Below are 20059 nucleotides of genomic sequence, written 5' to 3'. Positions count from 1 at the left end.
GCATCCGACCTTCGCTGCCGGCGTTTGTGGGACTGACTTGGGAGCTTCGGGCGGGGGGGATGGGGGGGTCGAGCTAGGCTGAAAGCCTCGTCAGCCCGCGACTTGCCTCACCGCTGTTGTGCAGCCGCGCTGGAGCTCTCTGGGCGCAGCACCGCCCGGGGCTGCCTCGCTTTGCCCGCTTCCTTAGCCATAAGGTCCGCGGTTGCCGGCGCTTGCTGGAGTTTCAGGCTAGCCGCTTCTGGTGGGATGAAAGCGGGACTCTCGAATGCGTTTCAACAGGTTTGTTGCCTGGATCGCTGCCTGGAACCCAGCAGCATAAAGCCGCCCTAGTTCTATTTATCATTCATTTAAGCTTCTTTTATCCCGCTTCGATCCGTTCCGACCCTCTACTCTCATCATGGCTGACCAAACACCGTACGGTACTTCCACGGCGCTGCACTGGGTTTGAACTCCATAAAATTAAGGTCTTTTCCGGTTAATTTCTCTCATCGGAAATACTGCGCAGCAGCTTTTCATAAGTATTGCTTCTGTTATTGCTACCTGCTTAAGAGAATGTACAGGCTGAAGCTTGTTTCCTTTTTGTTACTGCTGCCCTTCAGGGCAGCTTTATTGTGGGGAGGGGACTGTTCCCCCCCCCTCTCGCCTTTGCCGACAGGTTTTCTGGAAACTTTAACTTCGGTTCTTAAAGCAGATGAAAACTGTTACAGCTGAGTAGCCTGAATAGGAAACACAAAACTGGCTGAAGAGGTTCTAGAAGGAAGGAGGCTCCAGTTTGTAACAGCTGTTAGTCTCTTAGTTAGTCTCTTAGTTGAATACCTGCATGGTCAATGTAAAGAATTATTCTAGGGGAAGCCAGACCCTTGCTCTATCCTGTTCTGGAGATGGGGGAAACATTTGATGAACAATTTATTTCTTAAAGTTTCACACATTGGCATTGGACAACATATCATAAAGCCTGTAAACTGTTGCTGCGTTTTAAGATGATAAGCTTATGCATTCTTTCATAGTCCCCAGTTTTGTAGGAGTCATTCCCCCCCATCTAAACCTGAGCGTGCCCAGAATTGAGCTCTAACTATATCTGGTGACTCTTGTGTTCTGGCTCTCTTCTGATGTCATTTTGGATGCCAGACTAATAAAGCTGAAAATGGAAGGCCAAGCAGAGTCATAAAAGTATCCATTTACATCTGAGTCCTGGTTTGAGTTAAAGGACTGTTTATGGTTATCCACACATACTGTTGGATTTGTTTATCAAGTTGAATGTCTGCTGTCTTCCATTGTTGTCACGTGGCAGCAGAGATCTGAATAGTTTGGTATCTCTGAAATGCTGGGATTAGAATTATTATAATCCTATTTTGTTAATCTTATCAGTGGATCTTTGCCAATGGATGGAGATAATTAGTTTATCCCTGCATGGCTGAAGCTACAGTTCACATTCGGGCAGGCTGCGTATAGATGGTGCTGTCTGGATGCTGACTATGGCTAGATAGTTTTAATGTACAGAAGGATCCTCTCGATAGTCTTTTGTAGCACAGATTGATTGATGTGGCATCGTAATGCTGTACGGTAGAAGCTTTTGTGAGCTTAGGATCTTTAGGAAACTGCTAAACAGGCTTTCATCTCATGAGGCCCCGAAGGCAGAAATACACAGAAGGGTAGTGGTGATTCATTTGTCCTCAGCCTGGAGCGGTTCTGTATAAAGAGAGTTGAGTAAGTAGCAGTAGCAAGAGATTAGCAATGGATTTAAACCTGGGCGAACCCCTCTATGTGCATCCTGTATGTGGCCGCCTCTAAGACATTTTGAATCCCCTGAAAGACTGCCATAGGTTTAAAGGCCATGGGTTTAAAGGCCAAACATTTTGCTCTGTGCTGTATGATCCACAGTTTGTTTTAATGCATATTTCCCTATGCGGTGAGAAGAATTTAGGTCAACCAGTCCCAGGTTTGCAGATATATTCAGGTACCATCCATTTGCTTGCCATGCCAACGGTCCCACCCTGTTCCTCCATTACTGCAATCAGATGCTGCCCACGTGCCTGGGTGCTGCAAACTCATCAAGGGAAGGAAAACTGCTTGGCCAGGCAACCTTTCCTTCTCTCCCTCTGCCTGTTGCCTACCTGAGGAGCTCCTCCTGCTCATCTGGATGGCTACAACAGCTTCTTTTGTTCCAGCAACCCCATCCTTCTTCCCTGCTGCCATAGGCAAGCTGGACGCACCCTGTTCTTCGTTGCCTTTCTTTGCTAATCTACCATTTCGAGGTCTCCAGGATCTCTGAAAAAAAGCTGTCTGGCTTCTTAGCATGGAAGTTTAGAAATACAGGAAATTATTATAGGATAAAGGGGCAACTTGAGTTCTGGAATAAATATGTTGCAGTTAATTCCAGATAAAAGTGGAGATGTTACCATCTCTATTTTGACTGAATTTGCTTCTGGACGGTGTCTTTTTAGGATATACGATTACAGCCTGCAAATAGGAAAACTAGTATTATGGGGGTGGGGTCTGAGGGAAGCCAAGAGGGAATCCTCTGACACTTAGCATTCTGTGTGGTATTTCAGTGTTTTGTTTGGTTACATACACTTTGTTTTACATTTGGTCATGCAAAACTTCACCTGTATCTGAAGCAGAATTCCAGAACCAAGTTTTGCCATCTCATTTACTGTTTGAGAAACGGATCACAAAGCTATTTCCTTCTTTAGCCAAGTTTCTTTGGCTCGGTTTTATGATTCCTTGAAAGCACAGGCACTATTGAAATAAAGTGTCCAGTACCCTAGGGAACTACATTCCTTCTCTTCTCTTCTAATTATTTGAACCAAGCTACAGGTTTAGTGCAGTATGTCTTATCTCTTGTGCCATTGAAATCTCTAACCTGCTATCAGCATTTATCAAGGTACATGTGACTTCAGATACTTGTTAGTAGCTGAATAGGTTATGTTTACCAGATTAATAATTGACTTTAAATTCCCTAAGAAGATGAGAAGATGTGTTTTACCCAGTTAGGACTACATTGAGCAATATTGAGCAATTTTCTTTCTGGATAAAATTATTTGCTCTTCTTTCATTCTTACATCTGAACGGTAAACAAAAATGCTTTTATTAGGCTTCGGTACATCTCTTATCAACTGTGTAGACTTTGCAAAAATTTCTTTTAGGCAAACATCATCATCACTGGCTTCAAATTTGGTTTGTCTTACCCTAGAAAGTTAATGCTGTTGACAACATTTGCTGTCTAGACTTGAGCTTAGTTTACTTCATTGATTTTACTGTTGACGTAATTTCAGCAACACATGATTGAAATGGAAGGAGTCATCCATGTGCGGTATGTTTTGGTGTGCAGCAGGTTGGTTCACTGGCAAGCAAGGCATTTGTATTGAGGGGATTTTGGCATCAATTATATATTCAACCCCATGAGCAGAATTGGCTATACTCGCTGGAGGCAGTACTCTGTTCTGAAGGCGTTTGTCACACTGCAGCTATGCCCGCTTTCATGAACTCTGACTGTAGTGTGGAGTGGTACATGAAGAACAACACAGTCACCTGTGATGCCAATATATAATCGGCTGCAGCATTTTGGATGCAGAGGCAAAAGGGCACTTTACAGTGTACAGGGGTGCAAATATAGCACCTGTCTGCAACTTTTTAAAGCAAAGATGGGTTTTCCAGAAATTGCATGGCAGCTGTAGAGGGAAGTTGCATAATCCTGGAGAAAGGCACCGTTGGTTTAATGAGTTGCAGGCAGATGCTAGGTTGGTGCCCTCATATGTTCTGAAGCACCTTTTGGTTTTGAATCTAAAGTACTGCACAGCCCTAATATATAACTAAACTAAATGTTTTGAATATATTGGTAAAATTCCTAAACTTCTTTCTTGCTTAAATCAGTAGCAATTAAACATACAGGAAAATGTGGGATAACAGAGTCAGGCGTGAACAGTAGCTTCATGTTAGTGGCAGAGAATTCTAGATCAAAGTTAGTGTGTTAATAGGCTCCTTAATTGTGCCAACTATTTCTACAATCCGTTCATTGTCCCTGCAGCAAAACCCTTCATAATTGACATAGAAACACAATAAAACATTCATTTAATTTTAGCAATAAAATGAGGTCTTTTAAAGGCTAAATAAAGTTATTGCTACTATATAAACCAGCCCCAGTTCTATTCTGAAGCAAGAAGTACTGGGGGTGGGAAGGAGAATTGCTATCATCTTTCTGGCAGGGAAAGAATGAACCGATTGTGTGAGAGTTCCTAGGAGTGTCTAAAATTAAGTAGTAGTAGATCCATGTTACAGTCTCTTAACAGTGCAAGGGACTGTTTGCCATATCTCTGTTACTCAGTGCAGAGATAGATGAAGTGTTTTCATTTTATGAACTCTTACACTGTTTCAAACTTAAACTACTGCTGTGTCTTCGCTTATTATGCTGCCGTGCTGACAATAGTGTTTTGTCTTGCTTTCAACCTATACTGGCTATCTTGAATCAAAGTCCCCCTCCTTTTGTGATGGAATAGATCTAGGTGTGCTTATTGTTAGCTTGATTAAGCAATAGTAGCAGGGAGATGCAGTTAAAGGACCGCTTCGGAGTGGCAAACAGTGGTGTTTACATTTGGATTAGTATTAATCAGGAGCAGGGCTGATCAAGACGGCACTCCAAACATACACACAAACATAGCCACCAGACACAACGGGAAAGGCCATAATGTGCAGACTTTATGGTATGTAAACGTACTTGGATTTTTGTTGTTTTATTTTCTATGTCATTTCAGACAATGACAATGATTTGTTCTAATTAGGAAGTGTACATGGAGTACTGATTGATGAGGAAATACAGAAAAATAGTTTTCTGGAAATAAGTAATCCTTACTCTTTTCCACTTGCAAGCAAAACATCAACAATGGTCAAGTGTGCCCCAGGTTTGGATATCTGAAAAAGAAATGCTACATTAAACACTGTTAAGATAAGGTTAGCTATTTCAGTGGGGAGAGGAGGAGGAGGACAAAGCAGTTTACACGCTGAGAACTTCTTCAAGAACCAGATCCCAGCCAGTTGCTTGGAAAAGTGACCTGAATAAAATGCTTTTGCCTGAAATAAGGTAGAAATAAGTTTCTTTGGGATTTACTGTAGAACGTGAGCAACTGCTGTCACGGAGCTTTCCCCAGCTGTTACACAACTGTTTCACAGTGTAAATCTGCATTCTCTTCCAACTTAACCCTCTTAACATTTGTACTTCTCTGGTTAGAACTGGAGTGTTAGTGGATCCACTGCATATTTTTTAAACATATTAACAGCTACTTACTTTCTAATTATTTTACACAAAAGCTGAAGAGCAGCCTGCAACTACTTATTATATTAAGTATACTGTTTGCCGATAAACACATATGTTGCTATGTGTTTCACTATTTTTATAACTGTTAAAGGCAGAGGTAACTGATTCAGTTTCACAAAAAATTCAGCATATTTTAGTGAAGATACGGTTCTGTAACTGCAGTAAATTTGCCTTTGCCAGCATCAAGTGCATTCCAAGAATATGGAAGGCTTAAACAAAAAAGGCATGTGTCTTTGCCAGTCCACATCCTGTAGACAAAGACCTTCATTATGGGGGCAGGGTAGCATAATTTGGAGTAAGCTGCTGTTTATTCTGTTTTTGAAGAGTTGATAACATATGTGGGTCACCTTGGTTGGATATGTCTTGGTTTAAGAAATTAGTACCTGCAGTTATACATACATACATACATACATACATACATACATACATACATACATTCCCCCAGTGCAATGATTTACATCTAAACATTTATTCAGAATAGACTTTATACAGTGCATGGTAATTCAGATTTGTTCCTAGAAGTGATTTGATGGGCAGTTTATTCCCTCATGCTGAAGGTTACCTTTTTTATTTTGTCCCACCTAGAAATGATTGGCTATTCTTGCTAGTGGGGGGGAGGGTCAGAATAAAATTATGCATTTGGGGTTAAGTCCAAGTTCAAGTCGATGCCATCTTTCTTCAACCAACAGGACTTCTTAGCAGGTACGTCATACATCTATCTATGCAGAAACGTCTTGGCTACTTTCTAAAACTTCCAGCAGGATTAAAGCTTCCATTATCATTCTTCATTGATCACGAGGATCATCATGCTCCCTGTATACAACAGGAGGAGAGATTATGAACAAAAGCTTAGTGCAGAAAGTATGTAATGCAGCAGGATGGTGTAATTTCATAATATAAATAAAACGATGTGCAAAAAATGGGTCAGTGGAAGTTTAAGAATGTTATGTATCTTGCACATTTTTCCTTTTTGCCTGCTCTGATCCATTAAGAAACGATTGTAGTGTCCTTCAATATCGTGGACTGAACATTAGACAAATGGCCTATTGGGATCCTTAAATTAAAACAACATATTTCATGTGCAGTCAGAACCCAAAAATTACATAATACAGCCCTTTATCTGAGCAAAACAGTACAATTGTTGAGAACTGCATATGTGGATCTGATTGGGGTAAATTATAGGGGTGACACAGAAATATGATTTCCACTTGCTTTTACTTATGTCTTTTACTCTATTTTCTAACATATGGTCTTATTACTGTCATGTATTTTATATTTTGTATTCTGATATGGCCTAATGCCTAATCAATAAAGTATTATTACGCATTATTATGATTGTAGTGCCCTAGTTGTGCTATTGTTTTAAGAAGTGAAGTTTTAACATTGTACTATCTTAATGCCTAAATATTATAGAGATGCTATTTATTTCTATATGAATAAAATATAAATGACCCATCTGAATTCTGAACACATTAACTTGCTGAACACATTAACCTAAATAGTACCACATTTCCAAATTTAAAACAGATTTTTAGTGAAATTGCAGGATATGCCAGTTTTTACATTTTTAAAAGGCAGCCTCTGAAAACAGCTTGTTTTTTTCCTTAGTAAATCTACTTTTCCAAGCAGTAAAAAGAACACTTTTATTTTTCTCTACCCAGCTCCTGCGCAATCCTAATAGAAATGTTTTTTTTTTTTTAAAACCTTAATTTTTATAGCAGGCATATTCCTGATTTAACAATTGCTATTTGACAGGTGCTTTGATAATCTATGCTCAGTTTTCCTATTAAAATGGGAATTTCAAATACTAAAATGTTACACGATGTGTATGGGTGGGGGGAAGAAGCAGAAATTGGCAGCGCTATATCACACTGAAATTATAAAACTTTTAAATGGATAATACACCAAGAAAGAAACCACTTGAAGCTGAGAAATGTTTTATTGCCAATATTTCAATATAGCTAGTGCAACTACATTACCAACTGCAACAAAAATAGAAATAAATAGCATCTCCATTTGTGTATTGACATTTTACAGTTCTAACAGGTTTACAAATAGATAGGAGGAAACAATCTTATTTTGGGGAGAGGAGAAATGCATTTTGTGAACTACCTTTAGAAGCATTTTTGTTATTAACATTTTCCAGAAAGGAAAGAAGGAAAATACAAGAGTGGGAGATGTTCCTAGTTTCTCAGATTCCATAATTCTTTTAAGGTATGAATGGATTTTAATAATTCATTTAAAATATTTTTCTATTGAATATTTTTCTGTTCTTTCTCAGTCAGACCAATAATGTAATCCCTTGTGAGCTTCCTCTGGAATTACTCCCCAGGATACCCATGGGACCTTTGTATCCCCACTGAGTTTATACTTCAGTGGAGCCATGAGGCTTGTACATGAGGGAAATCTCCGATTGTCATGCTGTTCTTGCTTGTGAACAAATCTCACTGAATGTCCTAGGTCATTCTCTTTCATTCTGAAGTGCTTCAGTTTGACTCTTGGTTATCTATCCTTCTGAGGGTTTTAACAGTTCAGAATGCTGCTAAAATGAAAATTTTCTTCATTTTACCTGCATTACATTTTTGTCACTTGTCTCTGGGTTATTGAATTCCATGCTATCTTTTCTTTACTCCCCACCACCACTTCACTGGGATTGGGGCAAGTTCTGAAAGTAAGCTCTCCTCCAGATTGGGGTCCAATTAAAGTTCATACAAGTCCCCCCTAGTCAAAGGCATCACCTAGCTGTTTGTAAGAGAGGATTCCTATATTCCCCTTATTATTTCTTTTGCATTGCCATCCATGCTGGGCACTCGTAGGGTAATGACCATTCCATCCACTCTTTCTGCTATTCTGCATGGAAATCCTGGTCACCTTCAGTTACCTGATTCCTGCTTAAATATGAGGCACATGAGTCTGATAAGCAAAAAAAAAAAAAAAAAGTCAAACCCTAGATATTATAATCTTAGATAAATATAGGTCTGTAGAAGGTGGGGATGAGAGGCAAAAGCAGGAGCTAGCATGGTTGATATAGTAGCTATTAAACCTGTCCAGTTTTATTTTAAAAATCTGCTAGACCAGGGGGATTATAGCCTTTCTTATGTTTGAATCATGCCTTTGTAGTGAATTTAACATTGGGTTTTTTACTTATATGCTGTTTAGGATCATATGAAGCCATTAGATGAAATCTAAAGATCTGGAGTATAAAAGCCACCCAGCCCAAATGTTTTTCCAAAAATAAAGAAGTAAACATTCCCTCAGGTCAAGCTTGAATGTATACATATATGTAATTTTTTAGGAGCAATATAGAAGTGACCTGCCATTGCCTTATAGGATCTCTTTCAATGTCCCAGTCTAACTTACAGCCCTGGTATCCAGTGCAGATCCAAGACCAGAGTGGAAAAGATACCCTGTAACTCCATCTAAAAGCTGGCATGGAAGGTGAATTGCGCCCCTCTTGGGTGGAGTTGGAGGGATCACTCATGGCCTTGAGGTAATGAAAGTATAAACCTTCTTTTGGTTATCCTTTCTTGCTTAGTAGTAACATGAATCAGGGCCTGGTTAGATTATCAGAATTAGCATGGAGCAATTGCAAGGAGAGGTGGTCATCTTGAATTGAAGCTGGGAACATAAATAATGCAGTAAATATTTTTTGCAATGTATATTCACACATTATAAAACAGTATGATGTTTATATTTTGAATAAATAAATGAAACATCAAGATGAAATCTGTAGAGACTCCTAGTAGACCTCAAGGGCATTGATCAGTACAGTAATAAATTCTTCAGGATACAGGAGCAAAAAGACAACAGATAAAGATAATCAGCAGTGTTTTGGGCTAATGTTCCCCAAAAGAAATGGGCTAACCTTAATTCTCAGGCTTTTTCATTTAGAGATTCATTTTCATGCTAAGACACCTCATTCCAGATCTATATATTATGGATTCCAGTACTAACTCTTCAGCAAATCCTCAGTCACTGTCCCATTGGGCTACCACCCCCAGTGGGTGTTTGCTATGTCCAGTCTAACAAGGAATGACACTGGGGAAAAGTCAAGCTGTGAAGTCCAATAGAAGGTAGCATGGGGTTATACTAAGAAAGTAAGAAAGAAGCTTAATAATGGTTAAGTCCACACATCATAATTTTGGTTATTTTGTTTTGGCTTAATATGTTGTGTTAATCTAGCCAATTCTGGATTATCAAGCAAATCCTGGTTGAACAAATTATATCTTCTTTTGATGTATGAACCCATTCACATATAGTCTTGTATCTGCATAAGAATTCTGGCATCAGCCATTTTCAGCTGCGCGCTCCTTATATGTACAGTGGTACCTCGGGTCACAAACTTAATTCGTTCCGCGACTCTGGTCGCGACCCGAATTGGTCGCGACCCGAATCAAATTTTCCCATAAGGTTCAATGTAAATACGGTTAATCCATTCTGACCCCTCCAAATTTGGTCGCCAACCGATTTTGGTCGCGTCCCAAATCAAATTTTCCCACAAGGTTCAATGTAATTATGGTTAATCCGTTCTGAACCATATGTATTTTTTTTTTAAACCACAAAAATATGACACAAAGTACAGTACGAAGAGAGAGAATGCTAACCTTGCTTGACGCGACTTCTGGCGTGGAGGACAGGAAGGCGGGTGGGGAGGCGGTTACTGCTTGTAGGGAGAGTCCCCCTCCCTACAGGAAGCCACGACCACATGTCACGGCAGGGAAAATGGCTGTGGATCCTGTTCGTCACCCGATGCGGAGTTTGCGGATGGAAGCAAAATTTTGCGAACAGTGCTGTTCGTGACCCGAATTGGTCGTGAACAGAAGCGTTCGTGACCCGAGGTACCACTGTATTAGATTATAACTTCCTGAATTCTTAGCATTGTCTAGAGCAGTGTTAGTCAACCTTGGCTGCTTGGACATGACTGTCTGGGGAATTCTGGGATTTGAGGTCCCCATATCTCCAAGCAGGCAAGGTTGAGAAACATTGGTCTAGAGGGATCCTAGGCCTTATATTTTAGTTCCAAGTTGAGTCCATACTCTTTGATACAAGTTCTATACAAGTTGGGTAAGGCTGTTTGGGTTGATAGCTTAGTATTGATGTTGGAAATGCTTAGTTCTCAACACCCTAAAACCAGGAGATTGACTATTCTTCACTGGGCTGGTATATAAGCTGTTTTTGAGGTTTTTACACTTTTCTTTCTGCCTGTGTTTGGTAGGGTAAGGTAAAGGAAGTGGCAAACAATGTGTTTAAGGCCTGGCTTTACAAAAAACACACATCCTGAAGTAGAATTTGAATGTATGATACATGCTCTTAAAAGAATACTGTCTGTGTTAAATGGCTTAATAAATAAGACCATACAGACATTTAAAAATTCTCTGTGGCTATGGTGGTTAGGATTGAAGGGAGCTACAGCTGAACAATCTAGCTGACACTAGGCTGGGCAGGCATAGCTGAATGAAGCATGTGTTTTAAATATAATGACTTATGTACATATGTATGGTACAGCATAAAAGTTAAAAATAAATAATTTTCTTTTTGTACAAAAACGGGTAAGACTGTTTATAAATTATCTTGGCCTGTGTACAAATGCTAGGGTCTGTCTCACTTATAAACAGTACTAGTAGCTTTATCCATTTTTCAGTGAGTTTAACTTGGTACTGCTACTAGTAAACATGTTCAGTCAAAGTGAAACAGAGCTTTATTATATCCACACATAATATTACTCGCAGTTAAATGTAAACGGTTCTAAGTTTGTAATTAAAACTTAGTTGTACAACTAATAGTTGTTTTCTATCTCTATATACATGCAAGAATATAAAACAAGATTATTACTTTCAGTCCATGTGCCTTGAACTTCCCAGAAGCAAACGCTGATAATAAACAGATTGACAGGGTCTCCCCATGGAATGGGAAATAACTTAATTGGTAAATCATATTCCTACAGTATAATGGTCTGCATATCTAATTGGTGTTCATTTCCAGTGAGTTCATCCTAAGGTATATAAAATTGGAGCTTTAATTTGAGAATGGATTTAAAAAAAAAAATTCATGTGGGAGTTGCTGTTGTGGTTAAAAAAAGAGAAAAAAAAATCTCATAGCGGGGAAAGAGCCACATTGATAAATAAAAATCATCACGGGCCGCAAAGGAATTCCTGGTGTGCATATCAGCTGTTCAGCAGTTAGTGGAGCAATGGCAACACCAGAGCTGACAGCAGCGGTGGTGAAGCTTGGAGGTGCTCAGCAGCGCATCTTTTGAGTCAGCAGTGGCAAAGTTATTAGCTTTTAAAACACACTGGTGGGTTGCACAAGGCTGCTCGGCATGTTGTCCAGGTCTGCTCTACATGAAAGTCCAGTTAAACAGCCTGTTAAGAATGTGAAAAAGGAGGGGGCTGAGAGAACGTGCGAACATTATGCGCAGCTTTTCAAGGCAGAACATGCCTTACCTATTTGTTATAACTGCTGTTGTGGAGCGTAGTGATGGTATTGCTGCTGTCTCCGACCCTGGAGTGACAGTGCCTTCAATCACACCTCACATCCTTGCTTGAACCCATTCCTTGATTTAAAAAAGTCTCCCCAGGACGTGTTCCCTGAGACCCGAGGAGAATGATGGGATGCCAGAGAGACTACAGACCACTGGAATGATAATTTTACAATTTATAAAAAGGATTGAGTTTCACACTTTCATTCTCTCTCTCTCACACACACACACACACAGAGCACAGCACATACACAGATCAGCCACCTACTATTTAAAGGTAAATGCCAGAAACCTGTATCTAGAATTTTATGAAATTTTCTTCGACAGTGAAAAAGTGACTTATGAGCAGTTCCCTTTTCATCTAATTGAAGAAAATATTATGAAAAAATGCGGAGCTCTCATCTATAAAGATAAATTGCATATTTTATATAATTTCTGGAAGAATAAATTGGCATGTAATTTTTTTCTGTTAGCTGACCTGGAAAGTAATGAAGGGTAAATTGCCTGCCCTACCCTGATGCAAATTTGACAGTTCACAAATTCACATACTGTCAGGTTCAGCCCAAGGAACTCCAAGAGACAATGCAAAATCAGTTCAGCTGTGTTTATTAGCTACAACCTCTAGCAAGAATCTTCCCAGACTGAAACCCCAGCTCTCAAACCAGCAAGCCACAACACCATGAATTCCTCAGGGAGATGCCAGCCTCATCCTGTTGTAGTTCCCATGCTCTTTCGGTGAACTAAGAAAACGCTTATCTCCCTGAGCCTGGCCTTCATAATTCCATTCCATCACACATACCATGTATACTCAGGGATAAGGTGCCAAAATACACCCAAAAAATCTGGTTCGGCTTATCTGTGGATAGGCTTATCTGCGAGTATATATGGTAATACTTATTAAAAAGTACCCATATTTCCCATATATACTCATGGATAAGCCGACCCTCGAATTTTTAACCAAAATACCATGAAAAATGCCACTCTCACAGATAACCCAATCCGCATTTTTCATGGTATTTTGGTTAAAAATTTGAGGGACAGCCTATCTGCGGATGGGCTTATACCCAAGTACATATGGCAAATATGGATAGCTACATAATTCCCCACCAGACATGACTGGGTATTATAGGTAATGTACTCTAGATGGTCACAAGGACTTTCTTGAAAGAACTCCAAGCATGCTTGGCTGTCATTTAATGCATGTTAGGCATATAATATGTGACCTACAAAAATTCAGATGGCATCAAAGAGAAACTGGCATTAATATCTCTTTTCTAGTAGTAATTTCGATTTTTGCAACCCCAGGACAGGAACCTTACCTAAGGGCTGCACGCACTTTTATTGCAATAGGGATGATTGTTCACTAGTAGACTTTTACAGATTGTAGTGTTTATACTCACAGAACCACAGCATTTATCCAAATACAGGAGGCCAGCTGTCACAGACCTTTAACAGTTTGTTTTCATGGCCTATAATTATTGCAAACCTGCTGTTAGATAGGACAGCAGAAAAACAATCTTTTTCCTTAAGTGTGTCAAGAGAAGTGGGGGAAGGAGTTCAATCTGAAAAGAGGTTGGCTTCCAGTGACCTAGCAGTAAGGCATTTCTTGACTCCTGTCCTAAATTTCCACAGTATGGAAGAAGCTGAATTTGCTTCACAATAGCAGTATGTTAAAATACTTTTCTGAAATAAAACCATAATTATCTGTTCCCCTTGGTAGAACTTAACAACACTGAAAAAAAAAAAGCTTTTGAATATGTCATGGCTAAAAGATGTACCACAAAGAAGTATTTACCACAAACACCAACACGCTTACAGGAATTTTATGATGGTCAGTTAGGGTAGAAGAAAATGCCATTGAAATCGCTCATCGGACAGAAATGCAATAGCAATGTTAAATGACAACTTGTAGCCTGAATCACTGGATCCAAATATGAGGTACAGTACATAGGGCACTTCAGGAATGTAGGATGATGATGATGATGATGGGCCATCAAGTCATTGTTGATTCTGAGCAACCACATAGATAGATTTTTTCCATGATGATATGTCTGTAGCTTGGTCTTTCTGGTCTTCCCACAACAGTACTCATTGGCACTGTAACTGAGTCCATCCACCTTGCTGCTAGCTGTTCTCTTCTCTTTCCTTCCACAGAAATATAGGAACTTGATATAAAATCAAAATTTTGGGGTTTGCAGTCCCATGACATTTGGAAAGAGACAGGTTGTGGAAGGCTAATAACAACTATGATACACCTTGAGCTAAAATCTGATCCTGTAGTACAGTTTTCCTTCTGCCCCAATTTGAGGCATCAAATAAAAGTAAATGGCACATTGACTTACCACAGAGTGGAAGTGGCAAATTTTCTTACTAAAGGGTTGGATCCTATAAGCAGTGAGCAAGTTAACTTTTTGTACATTATACAGATCCATCCTGTCCTCCTTCACAAAGCTGCTTTAAGTGCATCTTTAAGAGTAATGTGTGGTGGAGTGGCAGGGCTACACTAAGAGAAATCTTTAGATAGTATTAGTATCACTGTATTCAAGTATTACCTGCTATGTAGAAGCATATGGAAGTGGTTTGCAGACATTGCTTCTCCCCATTCCAAACAATGCAGAAAGCTCCCGTGTAAGCTTCTCTGAGGACATAAATACAAGCTTTGAGAGTAGGGAGTCCTAAGTACTTCTTAATTCAAGGATCATTTGTGACAGGATGAGGATCTTGAGGTAAATTAATAACTGGACTATATGGGCTAAGCTTCTTTTAGGAAGCATCTTGTCTTTGTTAAAATTCAACCAGCAAAATAGGAGTGAGGTGTATTGTCTCCTTAAAGCCTTATTCTGAAGTTCAGAAACCATCTGATGCAATGGTCCAATGCACATAATTGCAATTTAGTGATTTCTTTTTTTAATTTGCAAACAAATAAGCAGAATAGCTCAAATCTAGTTCTATGGCTTAAGAACTCAAGCTGCAGCTCACCAGATGTCTTGATAGAAATACTGCACACACATCCTGCATATCCTTTTATAAAAAAATGAAAAATAGAAACCTCAATTACTTATATAGAAAGTAAACATGCTAAAAATGTAGTTGGGAAGATTTCACATACCAATTTTCTCTTGTGCCAAGACTGCTATAACATTACGTTTAATAAAGTAGTTTTAACTTTTAGTTTCAGCTTACATATAGCCACTTAGGAAGCTCCTCTGTGCAGACACTTAACTATCCAAGAAATTTATGTTAAGCTTATAAGCCCTTGATATCTCAAGGCATTTTTCCTTTGACTTCTCTTCTCTTCTCTTCTCTTCTCTTCTCTTCTCTTCTCTTCTCTTCTCTTCTCTTCTCTTCTCTTCTCTTCTCTTCTCTTCTCTTCCCTTCCCTTCCCTTCCCTTCCCTTCCCTTCCCTTCCCTTCCCTTCCCTTCTCTTCTCTTCTCTCCTCTCCTCTCCTCTCCTCTCCTCTCCTCTCCTCTCCTCTCCTCTCCTCTCCTCCAAAAGATTTATGTAGCTATGAAATATGGAAATCAGTGTTTGCTAGCAGATGATTCTTACTGGTTTCAAATAAGCCCCAAATTTAGAGCCTCCAGTATAAGTTTAAATATACAGGTCATACTTAATTTAATGATGTTGTAAACATGGAAGCATGAAATTCAAAACACAGAATCTTACTGAGAACAACGGTCCTATTTGCTCTGTTTCTCTTTCCCATTTAGATAGCCACCATTGTTTCATTGTCTTAGGAAGGCAATTTATTTGTAACCTGAGAACAACTGTTATGCAAAGAACAAGAAATAACAATTAGATGGGATGAAAGATATCAAGGGGAAACACCTTTTTGGAAACCCCTACAATTATTATCTGAATGAGTATGTGTGTTTGTGTGTGTATGTATGTATGTTTATTTATATTTATATTTAAATGATCTGAATCTTATTTTGATTTTATGGTACATCTTTTTTCATGCAGCCTTGAGTTAAAGCTCAACTTCTGGTGACTTCATGGATACATTCAAATAGATTTCTTTGCAATAGTATGGAAGTGGTTTGCCACTGCCTTCTTCAGAGTCAGGTTTTTTTTCCACTTTCGTATTCTGGCCTATAGCCCTGATGTTCCCCAAATTAGTGTTCTGCAAAGCAAATTTCTTATTCTTACTAGTGTTCAAAGATCTAATGTTATCTCTTTTAAGTTCTAGAACTTGTAGATATATTGGCCATTCTGTCCCACTGCAGTGCATTTAGCATGGTTGTGAAATAGGGGTATTATTTTGTGTTGACTCCTGGCGACTGCCTGGACAAGTCCCTGCAGTTTTCTTGGCAAGATTTTTTGGAAGTGGTTTGCCATTGCTTTCTTCTTCTTCGGGCTGAGAGAGAGGGACTGGCCCAAGATCACCCAGCTGGTTTCATGCCCACCTTGGGACTAGAACTCACAGTCTCCTGGTTTCTAGCCTGGTGCCTTAATGACTACACCAATGGTAGTTATTTTAAAATTAAATGCTTGATTTGATAGTTTTAAGTTGGGGGTCAGGGTAGATGAAAATTACTGCTATATTTGTCCTGTTTCAACATTTACCCTCAATAAATGGGGTGGTGGACATGATTAGCCATAGTCAGGTTATCTTGAGTATTTTGCTCTGGTGTAAGTTAATGATTAACATTGCTCCAACATCTACACAGTGTCTGATCTGATTTGCTGATCTACTAATCATTAGCAGCTAATGATTACCCAGCCGTCTTATGCATGTATGTGAAAACAGTGATGTTATCTGCTCTAAGTATGGCTACCTTTTTTTCTTTTCCTCTGGGACATGATAGGCAATGGGAGGAAATTTCCCAACCCAAGGTGAGATGCTTTGAATATACTTCTCATATTCTTTGCTTGATCTAGGGCTATGACATGTGAGTTGAGAAAATAGCCATTTTATCACTAGATGGCAGCAAAGAGATATAATTTTCTCACCTTTTGCTGCCATCTAGTGGTGAACATTAGTTTTGTAGCTCAGATATGGTAGACCTAGGTCTAGTAAAGAACCTGAGGAGAATATATATCCAAAACATCCTACCTTAAACAGTCTGTGAGTGATGCAAAGGACATAAGTGAAGCCTAATCATTTAGCAGCAAAATATAAATGTCACAAAGGAACTCTTGAAGTGGTTTAACTTCCATTCAGAAATCCATCTCCAAATCCTCCAAGCCTTGGTTTAAGAAAGAGTGTGTTTCAGCTAAGGCTAAGTTAGCTGGTGCGTGCAGAGCTTCTAGGTGCAACAATGAGCATTATTACCAGGATGCTCTTTGTGTTCTGAAAAAAGAGTATAAGGCACTACTGAAAAAAAAATGTAGATGGCAAATTGGGAGAAGCAGTCTAGGAGTGGCTTGTTGCCACTTCAGCTCCATAATCTGGTTCCGGGGTTGGTATTTCAATCCTGCCTGAGACATGGACCAAGCATTTTCATGAGTTGTTTAGTATGGCAACTAATGAACTGTGTCTACCAGGTACGCTTCCTATTGCAGAACTGAAAAATGGTAAAGCTATTGGAGGGAGATACTTGATTCCTGTGGAATTCCTAAAATCCAGACAGGTGGGGGCTCCAGTGCTGGTGTCCCTGTTGATAATTTCTTATGGATTTACCCTACAAAGAGTGGGGTTGATCACTTGCAATGCCAGTCTTCAGATAAGGTGCTGGCTGATATGCACTTGATCAATTTATCATCTTCCATCCCTTAATAGAAAAATACTCTGTCTGGCCCTTTGCCACCTTCACTGACCTGAAAGCAGTTTTTGAGTTGATTCCCAGAGAGAGCCTGTGGAGGAGATTGGCAACCACTCTGGCTAATCATGATGTTTCATAAGAATACCCAAAAGATTAGAAAATGGCTTTATTTACTAAGAGTGTGCCAACGGCCCTCACAATTGGAGAATCAATAACTTTCAAATTGAACAGATTAAGGTCTTTAAATATCTAGGAACTTATTTTCAATCTGCTAGATCTTGGAAGCAACAAACTCAAATTATTACCCATGCCCCAAAGGGTCCCAGTACTATAATTAGGTTTGCTAGTCATACTGGTAACAACTTTGCTTCTGCAGAAGTCAAATTGTTTAGCACTAAGGTGTTAAGTCTTCTGCTGTATGGAGTTGCGCTTGTAAAGATCTACAGCCCTTAGAAATATCTCAGTCACCCTGTAAATACAGAATTGTAAGTTATAATAGCGTCTCCCAGCTACTTTCTTAACTGGGGAATTTCTGTCTAATTTCTCATTTTGGCTTGATGTTAAAGCAACGTCTTTTTGCTTTTCAGAACTCAATCAGGAATTTCCAAATATGTATGCAGAATGTAAAACATCTGCAGTGAATAGTTCGATAGTTTGTATATGTACACAGAAGTTCAATTATTCTGCGAAAGAGAAACCAGCTAAGCTTTCAAGCAATGAGTGATAAGAGAAACCAGCAATGGCAAGGACATGAAATATTCTGTTGAAGGATCTTAAAACAATGCTTCATGAATGGTTGAAACTCATTTTTTAAATTGGGAATAATATGTAATTAAAGGCAGGGTATTACCTAATTTAGAAGAGACTGATTTCCTTGCTTAGTTGTTCCATTTTGGCAATTGCTAGCTAATCACTGTGGACCATAGCAACAGTAGTAAAAAGGGAGGAAGTACTATAATCTTGGCATTTTTATTTGAGAATGTCATTATATATGGTTTAGAATTCTCTGTGCTAAGAAATAGTAGGCCGATAACACTAAGTGTTATCTCATTTTTTGAGATTACTTCCAGACAGATGGCTTTTAGTGCTGTCAATTGAAAGTGGTGTGTGTGTGTGTGTGTGTGTGTGTGTAGGAAAAAAATTGGAAACACAAGAGATACAAATGCAAAATAGCTGCCTCTAGATTCTCTATGAAATTATGTGGATGAAGAGATGCAAGTTTCATGACAAATACCTCATCTAGAAGCATTCTGGGGCTAAAACCATACATGGCAGGAACGTCCATTTGTTTGAATATTAAATGTTAAACATTAGCAGGTGCAGAGTGCATTTTTATTTTATCTGAAGCAATATGCTTCTTAGTACTAGTGGCTGGGGAATATCAAGAAGATAATTGCTGGCAGACGTCCCATAGACTTCTGGTTGGGAAACAAGGTGCTAAACTTTAGCCGAGTTCCTCTCATTGTCTTACTCCTTTTTGGACATGGCTACATTTCTTTATTTTCTTTATTCTTTTTAATTAAGGTTTTATGTATTTATATATTTTATGTTTTTAATGTTTGTTGTGAATCGCCCAGAGTTCCCCCACTGGGGGGAGATGGGCGGTTGAAAAATTTAATTAATAAATAAAAAATATTTGTTGCATAGTGAATAATATGGAGTCTGAGACTTCTGCCCAAAGCATCCATTCTGTCAGTTTCTTGCCTGATGCTACCAAGTACAAAACTCTTAGAACAAATATACCTACAAAACTCTTAGAATAAATACACCTCCTAATAGAAATACTTTACTTTGGGTTGTTAGAATATGGAAACATTTGGAATAATCCAAGATCTGTAACAAAATGTTTGCTTTCTCTTTCTCCATAAATCAAATGCTAAACTACTTTAAAACAGGATCTAACAAGTGGAGCAGCAATATTTATTTAGTAAAAGCTTTTAAAGTTTCAATAGAGTGATGGTAATGCACCCTAGACTTAGAAACCTTAGAGATCAGAGAAATATTGAATGCAGTATCTTCCATATCTTTTTGGGTAAAAACTAAACAAACGGTTTTGCTTTATTTTATTGTAAAAGAAAGAAATCAAGACTGCAGGGAATCTTAATGGCATTCCACAACAGGCTCTCTAGCTTTCAGCATTACTATTCAGAGAGCTCCAGCTCTTAGTATCCTATGTATATGTTAATTACCTTTTTCTAATTCTCTTAGTGCTAAATTAGTGCTGTTAATGGATAAGGACATGTGTCATGAGAATTAGTCTAAAACTCCAGTTTCAGCGTGTATTGATCCTAATTTCACTTATGTAGAGGAAATATTTTGTTAAATAAATGCTTTGGACTCACTTTATTTAGATCTTGGAGAAAACCCATTCCCTAAAATAGCTCACTTGTTTCTCTGGGGAGATGAAATTATGCCAAAAGGTCCTGAAACTTAATTTCAAACATATGAGCTTTAGGACAAAAAGGCTAAAGTTGTTGATGCATGTCCAGGTCTTAAAGCACTTTCTGTCAATTGCCAAGAGTTTAGTTGCTGTTAAGAAAAGAAGACAATAATCTACGCTACAT

The 20059-nt window shown here is 38.8% G+C and overlaps 1 protein-coding gene across 2 annotated transcripts in view; it reads left to right on the top strand.

Annotated features, from left to right (window-relative positions):
• RRAS2 (RAS related 2) overlaps window positions 1–20059 on the top strand; it is a 39606-nt gene that overhangs the window by 662 nt on the left and 18885 nt on the right. Inside the window, exon 1 of one of the 2 annotated variants that reach the window (XM_007430918.4) lies at window positions 123–279. The exons of the other annotated variant lie outside the window; for it this stretch is intronic. Within the exon in view, the coding sequence (XP_007430980.1) occupies window positions 247–279 (33 nt within the window). The 5' untranslated portion in view covers window positions 123–246. Of the gene's footprint in view, window positions 1–122; window positions 280–20059 lie in introns of those variants that run through there. 2 annotated transcript variants of the gene reach the window in all.

This window comes from Python bivittatus, unplaced genomic scaffold, assembly GCF_059951505.1.
Source record: "Python bivittatus isolate LINGU-HERP-01145 unplaced genomic scaffold, Pbiv_v1 ctg000480_np1212, whole genome shotgun sequence".
Taxonomy (NCBI): domain Eukaryota; kingdom Metazoa; phylum Chordata; class Lepidosauria; order Squamata; family Pythonidae; genus Python; species Python bivittatus.
The sequence above is the reverse complement of the archived record's forward strand: the minus strand, read 5'-3'. Positions and strand labels throughout refer to the sequence as shown.